Consider the following 16,005-nt stretch of genomic DNA (forward strand, 5'->3'; position numbering starts at 1 on the left):
CTGATGCTGGCAGCTACAATCTGTGTCCGTGCCTGACTCGTGTTGAGCCCGACGAGCACACACACGCACACACAATGCGGATTTGAAGTCTCGTTCTCTGTTTGGTTCGGCTCGTTTCTGTCTCTGCTATAGAGATAGATACGGCCGCTGTCGCTGTCCATTTTCCAGCATCTTTGTCGGTTTCGGCTTACACGGCGAATGCAATGCGTCGGTGAATGAAAACTGAATGTGAATGAAAATTGCGGCGCGTATATCACAATACCCAAGCCCAAACGCACGCATGCCATCTGCCATTCTAATGGCTGTCAGGCTGTATTATCATCGGCACTATCGCTGACATTGCCATATCAACTTGCACATATGTATAGCATCTAGAATTTATATCTATCTATGTCCATATATCAATGAATGCCAACTGCAGAAGCTGTGCTGCTGGCATTTGTCCTTCTCTCTCTCCCTCTCTCTATCTCAGTTGATTAGATTTGATTTTGCTTCGGTTTTCATATGTCAACTAACGTCCGTTTTCCTTATCAGTTTTGGACTTTACATGTTATTTATTTAGCTCTGTCTTGTCTCTCCGTCGCGTATTTGTTTTGTAGCAAAATCAACAGCCAACAGCCCGAACAGCGCATCAATAACGATAGCAGCCTCCACAGTAGCAGCTGCTGTCGGGGTGTTTGTTTGTGAGTGCGTATTTTGGAACGTTCTCATAGCTCGAAAAATGACTTTCACAACACAATTTTGCTGATCATCAGAAGTATTACATACTTTCATATACCTTCACATATGTTGAGTGATAATCTCAAGAGATGTTAAATATTATTATATTGTTATATTATTATATTATATAATATTATTAAATTATTATATTATTTTATTTTATTATTATACCATTTAAATATTTATTTCAAAAGATCGATAATTCAGATTCTTTAGTTAGATCTAAAATTGAGATACTTTTAAGTGTTTTCTAAATTATTAAAAAGTATTATTACTAAAGTATTTAGATGATAAAGTCAACATCTATTAATCTAGTGACACACAATGGGAAAAATATTCTCGAATGAAACATTTAACTTTAATAAAAATCCCAAAAGTATAACTTAGGTTCATACAACTCACATATTTCGGAAATAAAGAAATCATCTTTAAATATTTTATAATATTCGAGCTTAGAAATTTTTAAAATGTGTCATTCAATTTAATATCTAAGATTCATTTATTCTGTGTGTTAATTTTTGAATGTATATTATAAATTGTCATCTGTTTTACAGATTCATGATTATTTTGACACTCAAAAGTACGCAGCTCTAGTATTCGCCAGTCTTGCATTTGTGACTATTTTCAAATTCAATTTAAATTTTTTAAAATTTTAATTAAGATGGATTTTATATGTTAAAAATGCAAGAGAAATGCTGCACGAAATCGAACTATTTTTTTAATATGATTTAATTGCCTGTTCGCAAATATTTGAGCAGATAAGCCGTCTTTATAGTCACATTTCAGCTCTTGTGTTACCCATTTGCTTACACCGCGTGCTGCCGCTGGCTGACATAAATAAAGGACAAACTGTGTACACAGAGTATTTACATACGCACAAACAAGTATAAATAATATATGCATATTTGGATATATCTGGTTCCGTTTTTTTAATAAAAAAAAAGTAAAAGTGAAAAGCAAAGCATTGCAAAAATATTTGACCGGATATTGGAGAGCAGGACGCGGACGGACAGCGTGTTGTCCAATGGGCAAGTCCAGCTGTTGCTCTAAGGGACTCACCCAATATTGTTGTTGTTGTTGATGAACTTTACGCCAGCTGCTGCTGTATCTTTTTATTTATACAGTCCACTTAAATTGCTGCTCCCTTTTCTAAATAAGAGGCACATGTCTTAAATTTACATCAAAAACAATTGATTTGTCATTTCAGATGTAGAGTAAGCAAATTAATGATAAGCTTCTTTACCTAATATATATATGTTGCATATATTTTAAACAAATACAAGTTTTATTTATTAAATTAAATTTTCAATTAATTTGGCACCTGAAAATTCTAAAAAATTATCCAATTTGTAAATTCAATTTATAAATTTATTTGGAAGTAAACCTGCTTTTCTAAATCTTATAAATATTTGGATTTTTTTAAAAGCAAATATTTTTGATTTATTTCCTTACATTTGCTATTAAAAGTCAGGTGTGGCAAAGTACTCTGTTGTTGCATTTGACTCTGCAACTTTGTATGTGTTGCATTTGGAGTGAATGAAATAAATGCTCAAGTATTTGGCAGCGCGTCTGTTGGTGCACTTTTTATGCATATAAGTGGTAAATACTTGGCAAAGAAATCTTTTTCTTTTTTGTCCAACTGCTCTAGGGCATCTTGTAAAGTTGTAAAACACATCGCTTGGCTTGATTTTGGCCAAAATAAAGAAGTTGAACTTTTGTGTTTGATGAGTTCAGATGGAGGGAACGAGCGACATTTCCCTCAAGTGATTGTAAAGTTTAGTCAAGAGTTCTCATAGTTTATGGTATACTTATGTACTAAGGGGCGTTTGAAAAATTACAGTTTTCTTAAATTGATAGCATATCCTAAGTTTTCATGCAAAATAAGGAGTTTTTTAATATACTCTTAAAAATGAATGTTTGGCTAACATAAAATTTTAAAAGGGGGAACATATTGGCACTCTTCAAAATGAGTTTACATGGAAATTACTTATATGTAGTAGAAGTAATGAAATATTTTATTTTTCTCTCCAAAACGTAATAAGATATGTTGCAACGTAGTTTCAACGGTTCTTAAGGTCCTTAAATATTATTTTAATGCAGAGAGTGTCAGAGAAACAACGGAGAGAATCACAGACACAGAATAATTCAGAGAGATAGTGAGACAGAGAGACAGATGAATTCAGATGGGCGGAGAGTCAGCGATACAGAGAGAAAGAGAGTCAGAGAGAATGTGAGGAACTGAGAGGCGCAGAGTCAAAAACAGAATCAGAGATACTAAGAGAGTCAGACAGACATAGAGACATAGAGCCAGAGCGAGAAAGATAAAGAAAAGAAAAAGTGTAATAATTAGAGAAATATACAGAAGTAGAGTGTCAATATGATAGAAAGAGATATCTCTGAATTGGAAGTAAAAACGGTTAGCTACTAAATACCAGAACAACCAGATGAATGAAACTGGGAAGAAAAGAATTTGGTTATATTCAGAGCTGGGAAACGAAATGAAAGTAGCTAAAAGCAGAAATGTAAATCTTTTAATGAGCCAAACATTTTTTGGCCATTAAAAAATGTCTTTTAATAAAGCTTATAAAGTTGCCAAAGGAACTTTATTAGCTTATCATTGGCAGGTGAAGACTTTGTCAGTGTCTGTTAAAATGTCCCATTCCGATCCCCACTCATAAGTTGACCAAGCAGAAAATTGGCTGCAGCAAATTGCCAACTACTCATAACTAGATTTTCCTTTTCTTTTTTGGCACAAATTTCTCATTTGTGGGATGCTGCAACTACCAACATGGCAATAATTAAAACCCAGCAAAAATAAAAGAATAAATATAAATAAAAACAGCAGTTGGAGAAGAGAACTATTTATCGTCGTGTGGCTCTCATAATAAAACACGCAGCGCCAACCGCCAACTGACAAAAATTGCAAACAATTTAAGCAACTGCGAAAAAGGGTGAAAAAAGGAAAGTAACGAAAATAAAGCCACTAAATAAATAACAGCAAAATAAACGCAAGGGGTAAAAAATATTAACCGCCCTAAAAAAAAAAGCGAAAATAATAAATAAAACTATGAGAAATTGCAGCACTTGTAATGAAAGAAGTTTTAAGCACTGCGCTGGTCGGGAGCTGCCAAATAATAGAGCAGCGAAAAAATAATAAACTCATAAATAGTGTGACAAGCGTAGCAGCAGGATGAGAATGCCAGAGGTTAGACGACAAGTTGCAGGACGTGGAAAAATGATGCCAGCAGCTGGATGCTGGCTGGTATCGTGCGCCCATCCACGAGCAGAATGAACGGATCAGCCACGACTGATGAAAGATTTACGAAAGCCCAAGCAATAAAACCAAAATACAAAATGCAGCCAACAAAGAGAAATAGGGAAAAAATAGTTTCATATATTTTAAAGTGCTTGACTCGCAGATACCCTGTAACAAAATGTCCAATAGTCAAATGTGGGTCTGTATATGCCTCGATTTCCTCACACGCGTATAATGAACATATAACTAAACTGCTAAACAATATTAATAATATTAAGAAATAATTTGGAATTCAATAAACAAGTTTATGGGAACAACAATAAAGAAATGTATTATATAAGAATCGCTATATCAAAGGGATTACTTTAGGCAAAGATCTAATAATGAAGCACTGACATAAAATAATTTAATTATTTAACGTTACGAACATGTTTGCAAGGGAAAGGTTACACATATCTAGTTACATATAAAGACTCTAGGTTAGGTTTTTGTCAAGGATATGTATTTTACGAGACTAAGCAGATATATCTATGACTTGTTATGTTTTTCATTGGCTTATTTTATTTAAGAATATATTTGCCAAATTTACCAAATATGAGAACGCCCTACGTTGCTCATTTTCAATGGGTACACGACTTAGGAAACGCAAGCCAAAAATATAGCTGGATAGAAAGAACTGAGCTGGGAAATGAAAAATTAATATGGCTGCCGCTTAGGCGTGCTTGCAACTCGCTTTATACACGGCCCACTGGAAACTCTAATCAACGCGCAACACAGCAAATTGTTGCATCAACGTTGCTGACATTGTTTTAATTTGCAGAACTTTCACTCTCTCTCTATCTCTCTCTCTCTCTCTCTCTCTCTTGCTCTTTCTGTTTTTGTGTATGTGCATCAGATGTCAAACTTTTGTAGCATCTACTTTTCGAACGGCACTGATTAAGAAAGGGTTCCAAACAGAGAGACTCTTGCTTTTTATTAAGGAGCAAGAGTAGTGCTCGGCAGTTGACTCTAAAAACTTTTCCAGTGCTGTCTTTTTTGCGGTTGAGTTCCTTGTTGCAGTTTTTGACAATTGCAAAGTTTTCCTTCGTACGTGTTGCTTTTGGCCCAAAAACTTTTTTAATGAACGTCGTGCAAAGAGGTTTGCTGTTCGGATAGTATTTATTTTGAATTTTTCTTAATTTATTTTTCAATTAAAAGCTACACAAATGAAATAAATCATAGACAAGCTTTCAATACCAACTTAGATGGAACATATTCTTTCATTGAACCTGTAAAAGTAAACAGAATTTATTTATGTTTTTACATTGCTCCCAGGCATGCGAAATTTAAAAACAACTTATAAATAAAATTTCTTTTAAACACAGGTATTTAATAATGTTTGGAGGAAGTGTAATAATTAAATAAATTCGCTTATCAAAACTAAGAAAAGAAAAAAATAAGATTATTTATAAATAAATGTATGAAGGGGAGGCATTTTATATGTATAAATAATTAATTTTCTTATACATTTTTCTGGCTTAAATTAGTTAAAAAAATATATTTAAATGAAAAAAAATGGAATAATTAAAAATTAAAGTTTTTGTTTCAAATATTTTAAAATTATTATTTTTAAAATTAAAATTACGTATTAAATGTGTTGCATTTGGCTTAAATAAAAAAAACTTTAAATATTTTGCCAAAAACTTTGTTCATAAATAAAAGAAAATAAATTGAAATGTGAAATCTGAGGTTTTTGGAAAATAAAACTTGCAGTGAAAAATTTCTAAGCTGAAACTGGTAAATATTTTCCCTCAAACACACAAATCAACTAAGTTGCACTTGGCAATGTCATTTCCTATATAGAAATGGGCAACCGCAGCCGCAGCATAAAAATCGCTGCAGATATCAATATATGCACAACTCGGAAAAACGAGCGGAAATGAAATAAAATGCAGCCGCTTTCACAGTTGACTCGCAGCTTCTCGCTCTCTCATTCTCTCTCGCTCTCGCTCTCTCTCGCTCTCTCTCTCTATATATATATATCGGCTTGTTTTTGTGCCTGCTGGCTGTGTGGACTGTGAAAACTAGAAGGACGGAGACGTTGCATAGAACGAAGATCGCCGGTAAAGTTTGTTAAACAGCCGCCAGGAAAATTATTGAGGAAACGCTTCTGTAGTTATACCAAAAGTACAACCCGAACCGGAGGTAACAGTTGTTAGCCCACTTCATGGGCAGGTTGCGTGTTCTGGGTTCAAAGTGCTAAAGTAGCAAGTGGCAAAGCGAGGGACAGAGAGAGAGAGAAAGAGAGCTAGAGGTAGAGAAACGAGTCCAAACATCTAAAATCCTTGTGTTCAATGAGTTTTTAAGCGCACTCCCTGGCATATCGTTCTCCGGGTGGGGGAAATTGTTATTAGCATCCTGTGCCAAATCAGAAACAATTGTGAAACGCAACAACTGGGGACAGTTCTCAAAGCACTTGCTCCAGACGTGCCCCATAAATACAAACTATTTGCTCGGCAGCAGTGCCAAGATTTCATTACCTCCGCATCCGCCAGTGCGTGTCTGCAAGCAAGACATAAGAGCAATGTCTTTGGATTGCTGTTCGGGTCCCGGTCCTTATGCATTCGCCCTTTGGGCACAGGACATTGGTCACTTATGGCCATGACAGCTGAGTGAATCGCTTTTGTCGTATGAAAGGCGGGCGAACTATAGCGAATGATTGCTACCAACTGTTTGCCTGACATTGCGATGCCCTTTGCTAGAGACATATTGGGCAAATAGTGCTGAAAGCGAACCAAACAGACATTTCCGAATTTCATCCTTTAAATGAATGTAATTTTTCTTTTTACAAATTCTTATTACAAGTCAACAAAATGTAACAATCAAATAACGACTTACAATTACAGCATGTATTAGAAAATAGTCTTTGATAAACTGCCACAGTTCTTTTGACTAGGCTCAGTCCTGAAAGCTTTATCAATTTAGCCAACTTGCAGGCAGTAGCTGCACAGAATCCCACTCTAATTAATATAAATTCCCTATAGCAGCATCAATTGCACAGAGGGGGAAGAGGTTCGATAATCTGGAGCATTGCCAATAGCTAAAACATGCCAGGTCTACAAACTGTGTGAACACATGCTCCTACATGTACATAGAAGAGTGCGAATGCGTGTGTGGGCTTCTATTACATTACGTATACGCCACGTTATCGCCAACAGCGCAGATAGCCTCATGCTGCGTATGAGCCGAAATGAAATTCAAACGACAGCAACTACACACGCACACAAATAGACACATACACATACACGCACACGCACACACATTTATGATGCTATGGCTAAATATTGTACATTTTATTAATTTTCTCTCTTTCTGTTGCTGCAACAAGCAAGCTGAACAGCGCATTTAGCAAGCAGCGCAGCAATTTGTCGTCAATGTTTGCAGCGTCCATTGTTTGGGTCTGGCCAACATTTGAGGCACGCATAAGTGAATATTGGGAGGGGGAAACGAAACTAGTCTGAAATTCTTACTGAAAGTTTTGCTAATGAAAAGTAATCATATAATGCAATGCTCGGCTATCGAGTCGCCTAGTATATACTCTGTGTTCAAATTTAAGGCAAATTGACCATTCAAACATATTGAACTTTGTTACTATAAATATTTATTTTTGATGTGCGTTTATTTATTATCAAATTTCGATGTACAAAACTGCTACAGGGTATCTTCAAATCGGTTTCGAGCTACATTTGCTGTTAATAAGAGAAGCGCTGCACTGGCTCTGAAAAGTATGCTACATAATACAGAAAGAATAATATTATTAATAATAATAGAAAATATCTAAGATATGTATAATTATTTATATATATATATGAATATTTATATATATATATGAATATGAATAATTAAAAAAATATTTTAATTATCTACAATCAAATATTAATTATAATATTAAAATAAAATTTCTTTAAAAATATGAAATTTAATTTCTTATTTTTTTTTTAACCTGATTTTTTTTTAACCATAATTATATAATTTCATATCTCAATAATAATTTTGCTAAAATTATGTTATTGTTAGTCAGTGTTAAAAGCAATGTTCTGCCTTCTCCTTTGATACTTAGCAAAGAGTTTGCCGCAGTCAGAATATTTTGCTGTTTAAAGCTTGACAACAAAATGAATAAAGTTCAAAATTTTGTTAAGTCCAAAAGTCGTTAGAAATTCTTCTTCCTTTCGGACCGTTTACCTCTTGCCAATGAGAATTCAGGGTATAATGGCTTTGTGAAAGTGAATGTAATAGGCAGAAGCAGGCGTGGCAGACCACACAATGGAACATTTATTTAGCATTGTCCGTCCGCCTGTATGAACCATATACTCATATATTTTACTCTGTATTCCGTGGGTAATGTATGTATATATGAGTTTATGAGATTATCTCTTTATATCGATAACTTATTCTATTTATTTATCCAATTATGAGCATGTTGTATGCTTTCTTTGTAGAAAGAAGCGTAAAATGAGTAAAATATCAGCTCTACTCAGGGTACCTCCTAGTCGTCCAGTCTCTAGTAGAGCTCTATTAGTAATTATATTTGTACGCACAATCAAAGATTTTGCTCTTTGAGTTTGGAAATTGATATTTAGTTACGATGTATGGTCCGGACAATTGAAACGGAAATTAAAAACAGGCAATTTCGAGTTAATTGGCAGAGTGCACGGTGCGCGGCGACTGCTTGCCAATGTGCTGTGGTTGGTCATCTCATTAAAGTATAATCGACTGTATAAATATGTGTGTTAAACCATATTAAACGCACATTGTTTGTGTAATGCGATAAATGTGCATAATAAACGCATTGTGTATGCAATAAATGCCATTAAAAATGAGAACGCAAATTAACAGCGGGGCGGATGTGGTCAAAGTGATTGATGTGATTGAAGCTCGGGCAGCAAAACAATGCTAACATCAATCGCTCAATGGGGCAGTTGTATTGTCAGCTTATACAAAAGAGTGTTATGTCAATTTAATTTTCAAATAAGCAATGCATTTTTTATTATATATGCGATTTAAATAATATATTAGTTAAAGCAGGAAAGACTAACATGTAATATTAGGGGAGCTAAACTTGCAGACCATTCCATAAAAACGGATTAATTAAATCGTTTCACTCTGTTTTCCGCATAAAAGTAAAAGAGCTCAAAAAGTTTTTTTTTTTAATATTTTGTTCTATAAGTCAAGACAAGTTCTGCTTACAAGCCGAATATACGATATATAAGTATCTCAATTTACTTACTAGGAAACAAACTTACATCGTCTCTATGATTCTTCTTTTTTTCTCTAGTCTTACGTTCTCTCACAGTCTTTCTCCTCTGGTTTCTTCACTTAGCTTCCTTCTTTGCCACTGTCTGTGAGTCATTCTTTTTTTCTCTCTTCTCATATCTTGTTCTCTGCTCATCTATCTCTATTGATATAATATCTATATAGATTTATATATATATGTACTGCCATCATTCATGTATACATTTTCACACTTATTTATTTCCACCTGTCAACTTCTTAGCATATCATAACATTTATTGCGTCCCTTGCCCCATAATTAAGCTATATTTATCATTTAAATTGCCCCTTCATAGTACACGCTAATTAAACGCTGAAATTCATAGGCTCTTTATCAACGATTTTATCATTTGCCAGCTGCTCAGTTTGCACGCGGAACGCATTCATCAATTTGCGACTGTGAGTGCAATTCAAATTCCCATTCACACGCTATACTCCACTTCATTTTAATTAAACTGTTTGTCTCGTTTTAAGCGCACTCAAAGAAAAACCAATAATTTGTCTTTCCCATATTTCAATGGTAGCTCCCCCAACTTTGCCGCCTGTTTGCCCATTTGTTCAATCGATGCCAAGAATGAAATTGGCATCGTATAGCCAGGCATTGATGCTGCTAGCATTACGAATGCAAATGCATTCGCTGTCAAGCAAACCGTTGAATGTAATTGCTGCCACAGAAATTTATATTTAATTTTCAAATAAAATTTTTGCACATTGCCTCAAAGGATCCATTGTCTTGCACGCTCAGCAGCAATTCAATAAAACCAAAAAGGATGCACACAGTCCCGAACATGAATAGTACAACAACTTTGAGGTCTCCTTTCAATAAATAGCAAGTAATAAAAGGCGAAACCGCAAAACCACGCAGCTTTTAATATCCTTACAAATGAATAATCATTTGAATTATTAAACGGCCTTTTATGGCTCCTACTCAAACAGTTCAAATTGTTTTCTTTTTTATTTTGTGCACACTCCTCAAAGTATGCAGAGTATTAAATTGTGCGGAATGACAGCGTAATCGGTGTTTAATATTTATTTCTTGACTTGTTATAACCATTTATACCACAATTTAATTTTGATTAAATAGAATATAATTATAGTTGATATATTTACAAGTACATTTGTCGAGAATTTGTGAATTCTTATTTTAGAAAATAAATTAACTTCCGTTCATATCTTTTTTATTTAGCTAACTTCCTTGAATTTAACACTCTCGAAGACTTTTATTTGAATTCATATCACATTTTTTTATTTCAAAATATGAAAGTTCTTTTTAATACTATGAAATTAAATTTTTTAAAATTTTTAAATTCACATTATTAAAATATAATTATTTTAATTTTAATTTCCCTTCCGAAATAGAAATGTTAATTATAATTTTAATTTTAAAATCTCATCATCATTTACTCTAATCTAAACATATAATTTCTTGTTGAAGTATTTCGCACATCGCTTTTCATTATTCTTTTGTCTTAAATTGAATTCTCATATAAAATTAACAGTTCGTTTGCAAGTGTACGAAAAATTCTTTGCGTAGATCTGGGCTTTCACTTGGCCTCTTGTCCCGTTGTGCCGGCAGCCCCGGCCAGCAGTTGTAATTAAAATTGAAGCTGTGCGGCGCACATTGCAAAAGTTGCCAGCATTCCAGCTGTTTGTTGTCCAACAATAATTTTTATAGTACTTAATCATAGTGGAGAATGTGCTTTTGTTTCATGAATTGCGCCCAAGGTTGATGAAATTGCGTTTGTTAAAATGTGTTCCATACATATACATATATAGATGCATGTTAAACCAGAGGACGTAAACTCAGAAGCTCACATCGATTAAGTAGAGTACAAATACTCATTTATTATTGTATTTCTCGGAACGTGGGGTCGCGGTTAATATCAAACCAAGTGGCGATCTGTTGAATCGTTTTAATTTGCTATTAAAGTTGGGTGATTCCAGCTTTTTACCTGCTTATCTGTAAAATTCAAAAATGGCACTTAAGTCTGTCTATAATTATTTATGTATTTTATTTAATTATGGCACTGTTTTTTTATTCGTTGAATTTGTTTCAAGACCAGATGAAATCTCATGAACTTCATGAAGCGTTTTGTGCTTAAATTAAAACATGAATTGGGTTTATTCTGAAATACCCTCTCTTTGATTCCATTCGATATATAGAGATAAACATGATGTAAGGAATCAAAAGCGCAATATAATATTTCAATTATATAGTCTTTGGTATAAATAGATAAAGCCAAATATATGCTTTATATTAAAGATTTGTCTTTCGGTATTAAACGAACAGTTAATCTAATCTAATCTAAACATATTTGTAGTATTTAAAGCGTAGAAATTAAATTGAAAATAATCAATAAATGAATATTCAACATTTATTATTTTTATAAGCTTAACTTATTTAAAATGGGAAAATGTATGTAAGTTGCAGAAGGCTGGTCATGGTAGATTTTTGATAAGGTCGATGAGCTAAAATTATAAATGTTTAATGAAAATCTATATAAGACGCAGTAGGAGCTTATCTTTTTTTCAATAACCTTTCCCATTTCCTTGTATTGATTTGTTTATTTTAAGCGTAGCTTGAATACCAGGGAAGATAAAAGCTTTAAATTTACTGTGGGGTCTCTGAATTGAAAAGATTTTGGATTTTAAATGCCGCCCCTTCTCAACCAAATCATCAAGAAACGTATATTGAATACCAGGCACATATCTGGTCGGGCACTCCCTACTAGATTAGACTACTTGAAATTGAATTTATTTTATGTATTATATACATTTTTTTTATATATATAACTGATAAGTTTGCTGAACTCAATTTCTTGTCTAGTCTAGCTGTTTGCTGAAACTGTCTTCAAGATTCAGTCTCTTCTGTGTTTCGGTTCCGTGCGGTTGTCATCTGTGTAAAAATGAAAGTGAACTGTAATACTCTCTTAATTGCAATAGCATTGTTATACGTATCAAGCCCCTTGCTGGCAATGGAAAATAATATAAATCAGGTGAATTTGGTGAGATTTTAGTGTGATTATAAGAATATAATTTTTTTATATTCTAGACTGCTGTTAAGTCAGAAGGATGTGACGTGCAGGCATATAAGGTAGTTAGGCCTCTGTTAAACATTTTGTATGAAATGAAAGCTGAAATCGCAAAAAATAATAATAAAACTGAAAGCAAGGAAAGGGAAATGCAGAAAAGACTTGCTGATCAGTGTAAGGAGAGCTCGGAGCTCGTAAAGGAGTTGAGAACGGAAAATGACGAGCTTCGCGCAACAAATTCATTTCATAAAGAAACTATCGAAAAGTTATTTAACAATTCCTTATCAATCAAAAATGATATTGATCAGATGGCTGCCTTGAAGTGCGAGTCACTTCAAAAGGAAATAGATACAAATGTCGTGACCATCAATCAATTAAATATGCACATATCAAATCTGACTGCTCAGTTAAATGCGATAAACTTGGCCAGCACCCTGACGCAGTTACAGGACCAACTGAGAATAATAGATACGAGAATAGAACACGTAATTCAATTGGAACCGAGAAAACAAGTTGGCTGTGCTGCTCCTCAACATTCCACAAATCATGATGCGGTCATCGAAGTTAAGGGCTTAAAGCCGTTCAAGGTGCTTTGTGATAGTCAGATAGCGGGTCCTGGATGGACAGTTATACAGCAGCGTATCAAAGGCGGCGAAGATTTTTATAGAGATTGGGCTACCTATCGAAACGGCTTTGGTTCGTTTGAGGGAGACTTTTTTCTTGGTTTGCAAAAAATACATTTGTTGACCAGCGCCCAACGCTACGAGCTATACATCCATATGATAGACTTTAAGGGTGCGGTGACATACGCTCGATACGATAATTTCTCCATTTCCGATGAGGTTGGCAAATATGAATTGCTCAGCTTGGGCAATATCCAAGGTGATGTTGCAGATGATTTGAGATGGCACGAAAAGATGAAATTTACAACATTCGATAACGATAATGATAACTGGGCAGAGGGAAATTGCGCAAATCATCGCCATGGAGGCTGGTGGTACAATAATTGTGTCTCAAGGTGAGCAGCATATACAAACTGTAAAATATTCAATTAACTTTCACTATATATTTTTTGTATATTTTCAGTTATCTAAATGGAATTTACTTCAAAGGCCGTTCACAAAATTATAGCGGAATATATTTTAATTATCCGAACCAATTAAAAACACTTCTGATGCTCATACGTCCGTTTAACTATTGATTTGGCAACTTGACTTTTAACAGAACATATATATTTAAACTGCATTTGAGATGTAAACTATAAAAAAGGTGCGAAACTCATATATTATTATAATATAATATTTTATTTATTTTAACTTAACATATTGCAAACTGTTTGATGAGAATTAATAAAAGCGAAGGTGGATAAATGTCAATGTGAGTAATTTAATTAGAACGCCCTGAAGGAAAGATCATGAGCTAATTCACCTTCTTGTCTGATTGTCAGGTAATTGTGATGGTGTTTTATGGTGTCTCCGTGTATTATATTTACTACTCTTCTAAGAAGCAGCTTCGACTGAAGCCTTTGTCTTTTAGTTGTGTCCTGCTTTGATGTATTTCCCCTATTTCCAAATAGGTTTTTGTAAATATTTTTTATGATCACAATTTATTTTTGAAAATTTTGAAATTTTGATGTTTCTCGAATATTTGGAATTTCTGAACCACAATTTTCTGTGATTTTCTGTGTCTGAAGCAATAAGAGCAGTGTCATCCACATATGCTCTTATCGCCTATGATAAACCTGGAATAGCTTGTGGTTTTGCTGTATGAACTGTGTAAAGGATAGCACAGTTTTGATAACTTTAATATATATGCCGTCACTAGTAACACAATTTTTTGTGATATATATAAATATATTTAAGAATAAATATATTAAAATAATTTGATGATCAAGTAGTATGGGGTTGGAACAATTTTCTTAAGCTTTTATAACAGTCCTGGGTGCTGTTCCAGTCGAATGCTTTTCGAACATCTATTAAGTGCTACTTTGGTTTTTCTTTTAACTAGGTTTCAGCTAATCAAAAAGACTGAAAACCTTCGCTATTTACATGCACATATCTAAATAAAAATATTAATACATTAATTGATTTAAACTAATTTGTATTATAATATTATTTTATATTGTTTTGTTTCAAAGTTAATTTTCGCATAGCCAAAAAGTTTTTATGGAAAACAATACGAAAGCTGCCATGTGGGGCATTGCCTGTAAAAGAGGAATTTCATTTCATTTTTCACTGCTTAACTGGATAGTAGTTGGCTTAAAATGTTTTTGAGGTCGAGACATGACTTGATGTTATCATTATACCCTGTATAGATATTTAAAAATTGGAAAATTTGTTTATTATTTTATATTTTCTTTTAAATTTTTTATTAATTTAATATATTTTTTATTTTCTATATTTAATAATCGTAAATTAAATCTGAGAGAAATATTAATTAAGCTTACAAATATAACAAATGCGTTACTTATTTAACTAAACAATTCAAAACATTAATAAAATGCATATGTATATTTTTTATGCTCTTTGGAATTATATTTTATATGTATTTCATAGTCGGTCAGTTTTGACTGTTTATGTGCTCTCGCTGGTCCCCATAAGGACTCGATGGTGTTGTAAAATGTAATCATTGTGGCATGTAATTAGTTTTTGCGTGTGCGCCAACTCCCACAAGTGGGTGTGTCTGTGTAAGTGCAATATATGCTATGTATAACTAAAATGTACTGCATTAACGTATGAAACAGGCAAAAACTTACAGACACACACACGCACATTATGCAATTGAGCACACACATTCGTGTGGGCCAAAGAGTTGTGTGTTCTACATGATAAAGAGATTGGCCAAAAGTTCGGGCTATTTTGTATTGCAATGCTAAAAGCCAAAAATATCGTTTAAGCTTGAGCAGCTATAGTAAGTTGAACCTTGGGCAGATGTTGTGCTGGCAAGTTGAATAAAAGTATTTAGCTATTTCAGAAATATATGAAATCTATATGAAATTAAATTGAAGATAACAACTATTCAAACAAATTAAACTCGACACATGCAGCATATGTTTTACATGAAAAATCTAAATCTAGATTACAGTAAAATTACTAGATATACAATAAAACTCTTAAAGCAATTTCACTTAACTTTTGAGAACTTCTCTCTATGATATCAGTGGGATACTAAGACATAAGTTTATGAATTCCATTAGAAACAATTTCCATAGAGTTATTTAATTGAGCCCAGGCATGATTAACTGACCGTTGTTTCAATCCGCGTACCACACGTCGTATACAAACTAATAATTTACACACTATTGTGGTTGTTGTTGTTGTTGTCGATGACATTGCAACAATCAGTAATCAATTTACAATTTACGTTTGTACGTTTGTTGTTCTGTGTGTGTACATTGATTGGTGGTTGTGCAGAGGTTCCAAAATCTAAACACATTCACACAACAGCAGCTGCCTACGTATACGTATTTGCTGTTGTTGCTGTTGGAGCAATTGATTTGTTGGTCTATTTGGTCGTCGTCAGCGTCCCATCAATGTCCAAAGGAAATGCCACGCAATTTGTTTGTTCGCGCTCGCAGGCCACAAATATTGTGAAATTAACTTGTTAAAATAGTCGTGCCCCAGTGGTTTGGGCGTGGCTGTTGATAAATGACAAAAGATTTGCGATATAACCTTAACTGTGTGGAGC

General features: G+C 33.8%; 1 protein-coding gene across 1 annotated transcript; it reads left to right on the forward strand.

Moving 5' to 3' along the window:
- Window positions 1-12,165: 12,165 nt before the first annotated feature.
- LOC111603957 (angiopoietin-related protein 7-like) lies at window positions 12,166-13,586 on the forward strand. Its single transcript, XM_023321792.2, has 3 exons — window positions 12,166-12,282; window positions 12,339-13,336; window positions 13,405-13,586. Exons 1-3 carry the CDS (start codon window positions 12,193-12,195, stop codon window positions 13,517-13,519), a joined length of 1,203 nt encoding a protein of 400 aa, XP_023177560.2. The 5' UTR covers window positions 12,166-12,192; the 3' UTR covers window positions 13,520-13,586.
- Window positions 13,587-16,005: the final 2,419 nt, after the last annotated feature.

This window comes from Drosophila hydei, unplaced genomic scaffold (genome assembly GCF_003285905.1).
Source record: "Drosophila hydei strain 15085-1641.00,03,60 unplaced genomic scaffold, DhydRS2 tig00000149-arrow-pilon, whole genome shotgun sequence".
Lineage (NCBI taxonomy): Eukaryota > Metazoa > Arthropoda > Insecta > Diptera > Drosophilidae > Drosophila > Drosophila hydei.

Excerpts from the sequence above, each read along its gene's own strand:
- LOC111603957 (XM_023321792.2), top strand. The coding sequence starts at position 12,193 with ATGAAAGTGAACTGTAATACTCTCTTAATTGCAATAGCATTGTTATAC. Across the intron at positions 12,283-12,338 it reads TGGAAAATAATATAAATCAG|ACTGCTGTTAAGTCAGAAGG; the intron begins GTGAATTTGGTG and ends TTTATATTCTAG. Across the intron at positions 13,337-13,404 it reads TACAATAATTGTGTCTCAAG|TTATCTAAATGGAATTTACT; the intron begins GTGAGCAGCATA and ends GTATATTTTCAG.